This window comes from Salmo trutta, chromosome 15 (genome assembly GCF_901001165.1).
Source record: "Salmo trutta chromosome 15, fSalTru1.1, whole genome shotgun sequence".
In the NCBI taxonomy this organism is placed as follows: domain Eukaryota; kingdom Metazoa; phylum Chordata; class Actinopteri; order Salmoniformes; family Salmonidae; genus Salmo; species Salmo trutta.
In genome coordinates this window covers 65,609,562-65,622,262 of record NC_042971.1, presented here as the reverse complement: position 1 = coordinate 65,622,262, position 12,701 = coordinate 65,609,562, and the positions used below count along the sequence as shown (strand labels likewise).

The 12,701-nt window shown below is 47.6% G+C and overlaps 1 protein-coding gene across 4 annotated transcripts in view; it reads left to right on the top strand.

Annotated features, from left to right (window-relative positions):
• The window catches only part of LOC115149555 (cingulin-like protein 1), a 68,553-nt gene that overhangs the window by 32,354 nt on the left and 23,498 nt on the right, over window positions 1-12,701 (top strand). For 3 of the 4 annotated variants that reach the window (XM_029692512.1, XM_029692510.1, XM_029692511.1), the window contains exons 4-8: window positions 7,784-8,542; window positions 9,490-9,777; window positions 11,398-11,499; window positions 12,151-12,300; window positions 12,426-12,533. In XM_029692512.1, coding sequence (XP_029548372.1) covers window positions 7,784-8,542; window positions 9,490-9,777; window positions 11,398-11,499; window positions 12,151-12,300; window positions 12,426-12,533 — 1,407 coding nt within the window. The remainder of the gene's footprint in view (window positions 1-7,783; window positions 8,543-9,489; window positions 9,778-11,397; window positions 11,500-12,150; window positions 12,301-12,425; window positions 12,534-12,701) is intronic. The other variant, XM_029692513.1, reaches the window with a different exon arrangement.

Genomic DNA, 12,701 nt, shown 5'->3' with positions numbered 1-12,701 from the left:
ATGTAGAATATAACTGGTGTATCTGGACTGAACTGTTGTCAGTTTCATCCTAGATATATATATAGCGAGCTGTATGGAACGTTTGCCTGCTCATCTGTTCCTGGAACAGTTTCCTATCGTAGGTGTATACTCAGCCAGATGTATGGAAACATCTGGAATCTGTCTCTTTACACGACCTGTCCTTTTTTTCATGATGAAATTAGGATCATTCACAGAATCAGTCTGTCTCGTGTTCATACGGTTGGATATGAACTACGTAGAGAAACAACAGTCTATTCTGAACATCGGAATTATCGTATATATTTCTGTCACAGAACAGAGCAGGACAGAACAGAACAGAGTAGAACAGAACAGAGCAGAACAGAACAGAACAGAGCAGAACAGAGCAGGACAGAACATAACAGAGTAGAACAGAACAGAGCAGAACAGAGCAGAACAGAACAGAGCAGAACAGAACAGAACAGAACAGAGCAGAACAGAACAGAACAGAACAGAGCAGAACAGAACAGGACAGAGCAGAGCAGAACAGAACAGAGCAGAGCAGAACAGAACAGGACAGAGCAGAGCAGAACAGAACAGAACAGAGCAGAACAGAACAGGACAGAGCAGAGCAGAACAGAACAGAACAGAACAGAGCAGGACAGAGCAGAGCAGAACAGAGCAGAACAGAACAGAGCAGAACAGAGCAGAACAGAACAGAGCAGAGCAGAACAGAGTAGTCACTGGTGGCAGAGAAACAATGTTATTTACAAGGAGAAGGACAACACACCATATTGCCAACCAGATTGCCAGGGGCTGAATGCTCCTTACCGTGTCATCCTTTATAAAAAATATATGCATGTCAAACAGCCAGGCCACTATTTATCACTAATTGGTTCATTCCTATTATTTTTACAATAATGAAGAATTTGACTTCTTTTAGCTTGTTTGACATATATATGCGGATACACACACACACACACACGCACACACACACACACACATTTAACTGTGTATCGTGAGTCATTTTTCTGATGATATTGAAAGGCATTGGCCTCCATGACAAACCATCTGTAAACAATATCAATTAAAACAGGCTTTTGCGAGATGTTGTTATGTTTAGAGGCCAATAATCCCTAACCAGGGATGAAACTGTGGATCATAGAGAGGAGTCAGAATTAGTGAGAATATTATATTAGCGACGGTATTAGCGGCACCATCCTTAACACACATACGGTACATTCACAGGCAGACAGGATTTACAGTAGTACAGGATTGTATGAGATCTGTGACCCTAACTCTGCACCATATGGCTATGTGCTGGAGCCACTGAGGAATAGAGCTGAGAGCGAGGGTGGGGGTCTCTGGCTCCTCTATAGCCCTCCGTCTGAACATAGGGGTCTGTCTCCTCTATGGGGACAGCCCTCCGTCTGAACATAGGGGTCTGTCTCTATGGGGACAGCCCTCAGTCTGAACATAGGGGTCTGTCTACTCTATGGGGACAGCCCTCAGTCTGAACATAGGGGTCTGTCTCTATGGGGACAGCCCTCAGTCTGAACATAGGGGTCTGTCTCTATGGGGACAGCCCTCAGTCTGAACATAGGGGTCTGTCTACTCTATGGGGACAGCCCTCAGTCTGAACATAGGGGTCTGTCTCTATGGGGACAGCCCTCAGTCTGAACATAGGGGTCTGTCTCTATGGGGACAGCCCTCAGTCTGAACATAGGGGTCTGTCTCCTCTATGGGGACAGCCCTCAGTCTGAACATAGGGGTCTGTCTACTCTATGGGGACAGCCCTCAGTCTGAACATAGGGGTCTGTCTGCTCTATGGGGACAGCCCTCAGTCTGAACATAGGGGTCTGTCTGCTCTATGGGGACAGCCCTCAGTCTGAACATAAGGGTCTGTCTACTCTATGGGGACAGCCCTCAGTCTGAACATAGGGGTCTGTCTCTATGGGGACAGCCCTCAGTCTGAACATAGGGGTCTGTCTCTATGGGGACAGCCCTCAGTCTGAACATAGGGGTCTGTCTCCTCTATGGGGACAGCCCTCAGTCTGAACATAGGGGTCTGTCTCCTCTATGGGGACAGCCCTCAGTCTGAACATAGGGGTCTGTCTCTATGGGGACAGCCCTCAGTCTGAACATAGGGGTCTGTCTCCTCTATGGGGACAGCCCTCAGTCTGAACATAGGGGTCTGTCTCCTCTATAAAAATGAAGTCTAGTTTGTTGTAATGTTGTAAGGTAAGTCTACTGTACTTTAATATTCATAGGAGAGGGTTAATCGTAAATTATTTATAGGCTAACATTGAAGACATGCTGTTTGAAACCTACTGTTTATGGGTTGGCAGGTAGCCTAGTGGTTAGAGCATTGGACTAGTAACCCAAAGGTTGGTGGATCAAATCCCCGAGCTGACATTAACCCATTGTTCCTAGTCCGTCATTGTAAATAAGAATTTGTTCTTAACTGACTTGCCTAGTTAAATAAATAAAATATAACAACTCTGTGTTTTTTGTCTCGAACCTAAAATGTAATGTAATGAGTGTGAATTTGAATGCTGTGAGTTTTCATGAGAGTGTAATACAGTTTTATTTGTATTATTCAATGGTGTAAAATTAATATTTGAGAAGAAAAGTGCCTATTAAAAGTGAGTATTAACGTGGGGTATCTGGGATCTCGGGATCTCTGTCCCGGGAACACTCTTCACATTTTCCCACAAAATTAAATGACAAGAAATTACAACATTTTCCCCAATGTGGCACTAGCCTGAGGTTTCCCCTACATACAGATCTATGATCAGCTTCCCCTTCCCCAATCCTAAACTTAACCATTAGAAGGGGAAATGCAAAAACTGACTCAAGATCAGCATTTTAGGGGCAACTTCACCCTACTCCCATTAGTGGGAAAGAGGGTTGATCTTGGCATGTAACGAGGATGTCGTTCTGGAACATTTACTCTGGATTAAACTCTTGTTGTTTTCATTAGCTGTTACATACTTCTTCCTTTAAAGGTCAGTAGAGGAAAGGGCTCTTGTTTTCATTTCACCTTCAGTCTAATGTATTTACTTCAAACGAAGTCGCTAGTCTAGTGTATTCACTTCAAACGAAGTCGCTAGTCTAATGTATTTACTTCACACTAAGTCGCTAGTGTAGTGTATTTACTTCACACTAAGTCGCTAGTCTAGTGTATTTACTTCAAACTAAGTCGCTAGTCTAGTGTATTTACTTCAAACTAAGTCGCTAGTGTAGTGTATTTACTTCACACTAAGTTGCTAGTCTAGTGTATTCACTTCAAACTAAGTCGCTAGTGTAGTGTATTTACTTCACACTAAGTCGCTAGTGTAGTGTATTTACTTCACACTAAGTCGCTAGTGTAGTGTATTTACTTCAAACTAAGTCGCTAGTCTAGTGTATTTACTTCACACTAAGTCGCTAGTCTAGTGTATTCACTTCAAACTAAGTCGCTAGTCTAGTGTATTCACTTCAAACTAAGTCGCTAGTGTAGTGTATTTACTTCAAACTAAGTCGCTAGTGTAGTGTATTTACTTCAAACTAAGTTGCTAGTGTAGTGTATTTACTTCAAACTAAGTCGCCATGAATTCAAAGCACATGCATAATTGACACTGGCAGACTGCACACATGACCCGACTGCAGTTAATAAACTCTACAGGAAACCCCTACAGTATAACCTATAAAAGAACGTGTGCCTCTTTGAGCTGACATTGTGACTCAGACAGTCACACATTTGATAGGCCTGTGCACAATTCACTTGATAGACAACCTCCAACAAATTACAGAAAATCAACGACATTTGGCAACTACTAGTTGCTGATTATACAGATCGCAGATCAGCTCATGAATAACAGGGAGATGAAGAGAGGAAATAGTTTTAAATAAATGAAGGAAAAGCAGCCAACAAGTGCTCAGCATATGTGGGAACTCCAAGACTGTTGGAAAAGCATTCCAGGTGAAGCTGGTTGAGAAAATGCCAAGAGTGTGCAAAGCAGTCATTAAGGAAAAAGGGTGGCTACTTTAAAGAATCTCAAATATAAAATATATTTTGATTTGTTTAAATTTTTTTGGGTTACTACATGATTCCATATGTGTTATTTCATAGTTTTGATGTCTTCACTATTTTCTACAATGTAGAAAATAGTAAAATAAATCATGAAAAATCCTTGAATGGGTAGGTGTGTCCAAACTTTTGACTGGTACTGTATATATTTCACCCTCAGCACCCCTACTTCCTGCGGCTATGCATAGTGGCACAGCCAAGCCAATTTGGGGAAAACCCCAGCAATGTGTTTTGAAATACTTTAAATGGGCACTTCTGATTTGTTTTGCGGTATTTCCCAGGACTCTCTCGATAAATATGAATATTCCCGGTATTGAATCTTGGTATATTTTCGGGGGAAAATAATCCCTACTGGCTACTGAGATATCGGGTTGCCAGTCACAACAAAAGGAAAAGGCAAGAATGTAATGTGAATTTTAAAAGTCACCTAGCTCATCTGACTCTTCTTCCTGTCTCATAGTGGGAATAAGGGCCTAACTTTGAAACAAATCTATTTACTCATCAGCAGGGTTAGAATATATTCCATTTCCCGTCCAGTCAATTCAGGAAGTCAACTGAAAATACAATTTCCAATTTTCCTAATTTCAGTTTATTTCTTGAATTGCCTGAAATGAAATGAAATTGACCCCAACCGTGTCTACCATGTGTTACAATGTGTTACATATTTAACACATCACTTACTCAGCTCATGGTTTCAGCTAAAAATAATAACATTAAAAATGGGGGCTTAAATGCTTTATCCCTGCATGGCCTGTAAATATAGTAAATACCAAGGTGATTAGAAATGATCCTAACCCCCCCAGAGAGGCCCTCCAACCGGCCCTGTGGTCCCCAGCCGCCACTACCTCTCCCTGGGGGAGGATGCAAGGTGAGACCCAGGACCAGGATTAGAGTTTAGGCCTAATTTCCATAGCCATAGCAGCTGCTGGACGCTGCCCACTTCATTTCTATAAGTAGCATTAGCGCTAGCTTTAGCGTAATGTAATTGCAGCTATTTGATTATTAATTGAAGTAGCTAATTTGGCTAAATGGAAAATTATTTGTTTTTGGTCACTGCTATCGGTGTTGGAATGGAACACCATTTTGAGAAGTGGGTTTGTGTGTGTGTGTATGTGTATGTGTGTGTGTGTGTGTGTGTGTGTGTGTGTGTGTGTGTGTGCGTGCGTGCGTGCGTGCGTGTGCGTGTGTGTGTCCTCTGCTTTGCGTTGGGGCCCGTTTCATTTCATATGCCTGGGTTCACCTTGACACATCGACACCACAGCTATCTCTTTAATTCACACACACACACGCACGCACGCACACACACACACACGCACGCGCGCGCGCACACACACACAGAGATAGATAGAGCTTATATAATGTGAATTTGTAGCTTTTCGACTCTCTAATCCCCCTAAGCATGGAAAACATAATGTGATAATGTAATTAAATTAGACAAACTAACATGATCATTTTCAGCTCAGTATACTGGAGGTCTGAGGTCTCTGGTTCAGGATGAAGGGTGATGGAGAGAGAGACAGTATACTGGAGGTCTGAGGTCTCTGGTTCAGAATGAAGGGTGATGGAGAGAGAGACAGTATACTGGAGGTCTGAGGTCTCTGGTTCAGAATGAAGGGTGATGGAGAGAGAGAGACAGTATACTGGAGGTCTCAGGTCTCTGGTTCAGGATGAAGGGTGATGGAGAGAGAGACAGTATACTGGAGGTCTGAGGTCTCTGGTTCAGGATGAAGGGTGATGGAGAGAGAGACAGTATACTGGAGGTCTGAGGTCTCTGGTTCAGGATGAAGGGTGATGGAGAGAGAGACAGTATACTGGAGGTCTGAGGTCTCTGGTTCAGGATGAAGGGTGATGGAGAGAGAGACAGTATACTGGAGGTCTGAGGTCTCTGGTTCAGGATGAAGGGTGATGGAGAGAGAGACAGTATACTGGAGGTCTGAGGTCTCTGGTTCAGGATGAAGGGTGATGGAGAGAGAGACAGTATACTGGAGGTCTGAGGTCTCTGGTTCAGGATGAAGGGTGATGGAGAGAGAGACAGTATACTGGAGGTCTGAGGTCTCTGGATCAGAATGAAGGGTGATGGAGAGAGAGACAGTATACTGGAGGTCTGAGGTCTCTGGTTCAGGATGAAGGGTGATGGAGAGAGAGAGACAGTATACTGGAGGTCTGAGGTCTCTGGTTCAGAATGAAGGGTGATGGAGAGAGAGACAGTATACTGGAGGTCTGAGGTCTCTGGTTCAGGATGAAGGGTGATGGAGAGAGAGACAGTATACTGGAGGTCTGAGGTTTCTGGATCAGAATGAAGGGTGATGGAGAGAGAGACAGTATACTGGAGGTCTGAGGTCTCTGGTTCAGGATGAAGGGTGATGGAGAGAGAGACAGTATACTGGAGGTCTGAGGTCTCTGGTTCAGGATGAAGGGTGAAGGAGAGAGAGACAGTATACTGGAGGTCTGAGGTCTCTGGTTCAGGATGAAGGGTGATGGAGAGAGAGACAGTATACTGGAGGTCTGAGGTCTCTGGTTCAGGATGAAGGGTGAAGGAGAGAGAGACAGTATACTGGAGGTCTGAGGTCTCTGGTTCAGAATGAAGGGTGATGGAGAGAGAGACAGTCTTTAATGGACACACTATCACACCATCTTATGTCCTCTGTGGGTTACTGAGTAAGACTGTTATCCTCTAACTGGGAGCTGTAATGTAGCTGCGAGCTGTAATATAGCTGGGAGCTGTAATGTAGCTGGGAGCTGTAATGTAGCTGGGAGCTGTAATGTAGCTGGGAGCTGTAATGTAGCTGGGAGCTGTAATGTAGCTGGGAGCTGTAATGTAGCTGGGAGCTGTAATAGATAACCTGTTACATCTCTGTCACCTCTCAGAGTGTATTGAGGATTAACTCAAGACACACAGTTCTGGATCAGATACGAGCTAGTGGATGACTCTAGTGGATGACTAGTGGATGACTCTAATGGTTGACTCTAATGGATGACTAATGGATGACTAATGGATGACTAATGGATGACTCTAATGGATGACTAGTGGATGACTCTAATGGATGACTCTAATGGATGACTCTAGTGGATGACTCTAATGGTTAACTCTAATGGATGACTAATGGATGACTAATGGATGACTCTAATGGATGACTCTAATGGATGACTAATGGATGACTCTAGTGGATGACTCTAGTGGATGACTCTAGTGGATGACTCTAATGGATGACTCTAGTGGATGACTCTAATGGATGACTCTAATGGATGACTCTAATGGTTGACTCTAGTGGATGACTCTAGTGGATGACTCTAATGGTTGACTCCTTCCTCACCACAGCAGGGCGTTTTCTGCTGTATTGTTCTTCCGTGATATCAGTCATTGTTTCTCCTGTCCAGCCATGAGTGAATTGGGAAGAGGGATATTTCATACTATATGCAGGAATGGTTTTGCCCTTTCTGCTACTGACCTTTAAAGGAAGAAGTATGTAACAGCTAATGAAAACAACAAGAGTTTAATCCAGAGTAAATGTTCCAGAACGACATCCTCGTTACATGCCAAGATCAACCCACTTTCCCACTAATGGGAGTAGGGTGAAGTTGCCCCTAAAATGCTGATCTTGAGTCAGTTTTTGCATTTCCCCTTCTAATGGTTAAGTTTAGGATTGGGGAAGGGGAAGCTGATTCTAGATCTGTATGTAGGGGAAACCTCACCCACTGTGCCTGTGCTGAAACCATAGATTTCTCTCTTAGGAAGTCGATGCCGTTAAAGAGACAAGGAGAGGGTCCAGCCATAACAACCATAGCAACCGTAGCCACCGTAGCAACCCTAGCAACCGTAGCGCGACTGCAGAGCAAGGCAGAGATTCAGTCAACAGTAACGGCCCTACCAGAGGGACGTTGTCCCCCGCTGAGGTTCCGTCTCTACGGGGTCTCAGGAAGAGCCAGAGCAGCTCATTGGAGGAGGAAGAGAAGGTCTGGAGAACCAATAAGAGGACGGTGCTGTCCAGAGGATCTAGCCTAACCCGCTCTAGGAGTGTCAAGGACCTGATCCACAAGTTCTCAGGCTCAGAGAACGGCGAACCCTCGTCAGCCAATGAAAACGGCTCACCAGTTCTGTCAATAGGCGGATCCCTGCCTGAAGACTCTAACCGGCCAATCAGGATATCCACAGCCAGAACTGTGGAGGTACTGGCCTATCAGAACTCCCGGTCCAACCCAAACACAGCCACTCCCAGTAGTACCACAGTACAGACCCAGAGCCCAGTCAGGCTGTCCACAGCCAAGTCCACCTCCCAGTCCAACCCAGCCATTCACAGCAGCAGCAGCACCGTAGAGAGCCAGAAACCGGTACCTTCTATCAAACTAACCCCTCCATCCATGGAGTCTCAGCCCGACCTTGAGGGGGCAAAGACAGGCTCACCACAACCCAGCAGTCCTTCAGACAGTCATTCCCAGAAGGGTCAGGGCCAGAGCCAGGCTGGCTCCATGGCAGGCTCTGGAATGGGTTCGGTAAGTAGACCTCTAGATAGGCTTTATAAGGGCCAAGAACTGATTACACCAATCACTGATTGCTTGGCATCCGAGACCACGTCCACCCCGTGATCATGCTCCGTATGAAGATCCCACAGCATGGCCTGCCTGCCTGCCTGTCTGCCTGTCTGTCTGTCTGTCTGTCTGTCTGTCTGTCTGTCTGTCTGTCTGTCTGTCTGTCTGTCTGTCTGTCTGTCTGTCTGTCTGTCTGTCTGTCTGTCTGTCTGGTCTTGTCTTGTCTTGTCTTGTCTTGTCTTGTCTTGTCTTGTCTTGTCTTGTCTTGTCTTGTCTTGTCTTGTCTTGTCTTGTCTTGTCTGTCTGTCTGTTTGTCCACAACAACAGCAGTCAACACAATTGTGCATCCACCTGTCCATCAGCCTGTCCATCAGCCTGTCCATCAGCCTGTCCATCCGCCTGTGCATCCGCCTGTGCATGTGTGTCCAATAGCGGTCCATCTGCACCCTAACCTTTGCATCTAACATATCAAACTCCAACTAATGGCTTGTTCCTAACAGGAGATACTTAGGCATAATGAGCTGTAGCATGCTATGTCATGTGTGTGTTGATGATGTCACCACTCTGCTGTACTGTACATGCTGCTAATGTTCACATCACACCATTGCATGTCTGTTCAGTGGAATTCACTGGTTTGATTTGCACATGATACAATTTCAGATCTCTCTCCAGAACATACGGCACCTTCAAATACCATCAAATGCTCCCTGCGCTGCGCTGTGCTGCGCTGTGCTGCGCTATGCTGCGCTGTGCTGCGCTATGCTGCGCTGTGCTGCGCTGTGCCTGTCTGTCAACAGCTATACTATACTCTTTCTCTCTCTCTCTCTCCCCCCCCTCTCTCTCTCCCCCCTCTCTCTCCCCCCTCTCCATCCCTCCATCCATAGATTTAATATATTCTCCTCCTCCTCCAGGAATCAGACTTTAATCCCAACAAGAGGCCTGAAAGCCCCCCATCTGAAGACGAGCGATCCAATTCCGTCAAAGTCCACCAGAACCCTAAATACCAACTGTACCTGAGTGGAGACGTGACGGCGAACGGATCCAGGGATACAAATGGAACGTTTGGTGGAGAGAACGGGAACGGTATGGAACCCAAGAACAGTTCCCGTTGGGACAACGCTAGTTCCAGATTCGGGACAAACTATCACGGGTCCCTGGAATCTCTGGCCTCACGGGACTGGGACACCATGTCGGACAGGGTGAGGAACAGAGGCCTGGGGCCACTTGGGGCTGGTACTGGGGCCAAGGGGAATAAGACAAGGTTGAGGCTTGGGCCTCCAGGAGCCAAGGATTTCATTCAGGGGTGATGGTGGGGCCAGCACTGCTAGGGGCCAGGAGTAATAGGGCTTCCAGGGGCCAAGGGAACCAGACATGGCTGAGGGCCGGTAATAGGGCTTCCAGGGGCCAGGGGAATCAGACATGGCTGAGGGCCAGTAATAGGGCTTCCAGGGGCCAGGGCAATCAGACATGGCTGAGGGCCAGTAATAGGGCTACCAGGGGCCAGGGGAATCAGACATGGCTGAGGGACAGTAATAGGGCTGCCAGGGGACAGGGGGAACAGACATGGCTGAGGGACAGTAGTTGGGCTTCCAGTGGCCAGGGGAATCAGACATGGCTGAGGGACAGTAGTTGGGCTTTCAGTGGCCAGGGGAATCAGACATGGCTGAGGGCCAGTAATAGGGCTTCCAGGGGCCAGGGGAATCAGACATGGCTGAGGGCCAGTAATAGGGCTTCCAGGGGCCAGGAATATCAGACATGGCTGAGGGCCAGTAATAGGGCTTCCAGTGGCCAGGGAAATCAGACATGGCTGAGGGCCAGTAATAGGGCTTCCAGGGACCAGGGGATTCAGACATGGCTGAGGGCCAGTAATAGGGCTTCCAGTGGCCAGGAGAATCAGACATGGCTGAGGGACAATAGTTGGGCTTCCAGGGGCCAGGAGAATCAGACATGGCTGAGGGACAGTAGTTGGGCTTCCAGTGGCCAGGGGAATCAGACATGGCTGAGGGACAGTAGTTGGGCTTCCAGGGGCCAGGGGAATCAGACATGGCTGAGGGCCAGTAATAGGGCTTCCAGGGGCCAGGGGAATCAGACATGGCTGAGGGACAGTAATAGGGCTTCGAGTGGCCAGGGGAATCAGACATGGCTGAGGGCCAGTAATAGGGCTTCCAGGGGCCAGGGGAATCAGACATGGCTGAGGGCCAGTAATAGGGCTTCCAGGGGCCAGGGGAATCAGACATGGCTGAGAGACAGTAATATGGCTTCCAGGGGCCAGGGGAATCAGACATGGCTGAGGGACAGTAATAGGGCTTCCAGGGGCCAGGGGAATCAGACATGGCTGAGGGACAGTAATAGGGCTTCCAGGGGCCAGGGCTGCCAGGGATCACCAGGGGCTGAGATGGGGAATAGGGGCCAAGGGGACGACAGGTTGTCACCTCCATCTAATTACACTGAGATAAAGCTCAGACAGGTAGTGTGATCAGCACCTGTCTGTCTGCTCCACCTGTCTGTCTGCTCCACCTGTCTGTCTGCTCCACCTGTCTGTCTGCTCCACCTGTCTGTCTGCTCCAAAATGTACTGTAGGAGCATAGCGTGAGCCACCTTAGACCTGGCCTTTATGATTGAGCGCCATCTGCTGGTGTACAACAGGCTTTACAGTAATATCAATATTAAAATCCATATTGAATTAACCATGGATAATATGCCCATTTCGCTAGTGGTGAATCCTTGGCATAGCATTGTCAAAGACATCGTTTTAAGAATATTCATGTTTTTATTGATTTCTTTTATCAATGGAATGTTTCTGTGTGTGTGTTGTCTAGCTGGGAGGTTTTGAGAGTCCACCCAGGGTGTTCAACAGTCCCTACGCTACAGCGGCTTCCACGGATTACAACTCTGGCATGTACCGGATGTCAGAGTATAAGGTAAAACACTCAGCAAAATGGGATTATGTGGTATAGAAACAACAATTTTACTAATATCTTGTTTGTCTTAGAGAGCATAGAATCATGATATTATGTACAGCCCATTTACCTGTTTGTCTTCCTTTCTCTATCTGCTTCCTCTCCTCCTCTCCTCTCCTCTCCTCTCCTCTCCTCTCCTCTCCTCTCCTCTCCTCTCCTCTCCTCTCTTCTCTTCTCCTCTCCTCCCCTCCCCTCCTTTCTCCTCTCCTCTCCTCTCCTCTCCTCTCCTCTCCTCTCCTCTCCTCTCCTCTCCTCTCCTCTCCTCTCCTCTCCTCTCCTTTCTCCTCTCCTCTCCTCTCCTCTCCTCTCCTCTCCTCTCCTCTCCCCTCTCCTCTCCTCTCCTCTCCTCTCCTCTCCTCCTTTGTACTCTACTCCCTCTCCTCTCCTCTCCTCTCCTCTCCTCTCCTCTCCTCTCCTCTCTCTCCTCTCTCCTCTCCTCTCCTCTCCTCTCCTCTCCTCTCCTCTCCTCTCCTCTCCTCTCCTCTCCTCTCCTCTCCTCTCCTCTCCTCCTCTCCTTTCTCCTCTCCTCTCCTCTCCTCCCCTCTCCTCTCCTCTCCTCTCCTCTCCTCTCCTCCCCTCTCCTCCCCTCTTCTCCCACTCGATTACATGCAGGAGGTGATGTCTCCAGCCACATCAGAGCTGAACCTGTTCAACAGCTACAATAGCAGGAGTACCAGCCCTGTGCTCTCCTTCACCCGGACTGTGACCGCCCCACGGGCACCCTTCTCAACCTACGACACAATCAGGAGGAGGGACCAGCAGGTGTGTGGTCAGAGCAGTAATACAGGGTTAAAGAAAACGATCAGTATTGTAGACTGACCCCTTCTCAGCTGTTGACTATAGTGTAAGGTGTATCAGTATTGTAGACTGACCTCTGGTTCTTCCAGGTGATGTCAAGCCAACTCCCCATGCGGCCCCCTGTGTCGTCTGTCGCTATGCCCAACAGGAGAGACTTCATCGAGGACTTGACCAGGCAGCTGGATGCCTGTCAGAAGGTGCAGTATGAAGACACACTCTCTCTCTTTCTCCCTCTCCCTCTCTCTCTCTCTCTCTCTCCTCTCTCTCTCTCTCTCTCTCTCCCCTTCCTCTCTCTCTCCCCTTCCTCCCTCTCTCCCTCCCTCTCCCCCCTCCTTCCTTCCTCCCTCCCCCCTCTCCCTCTCTCC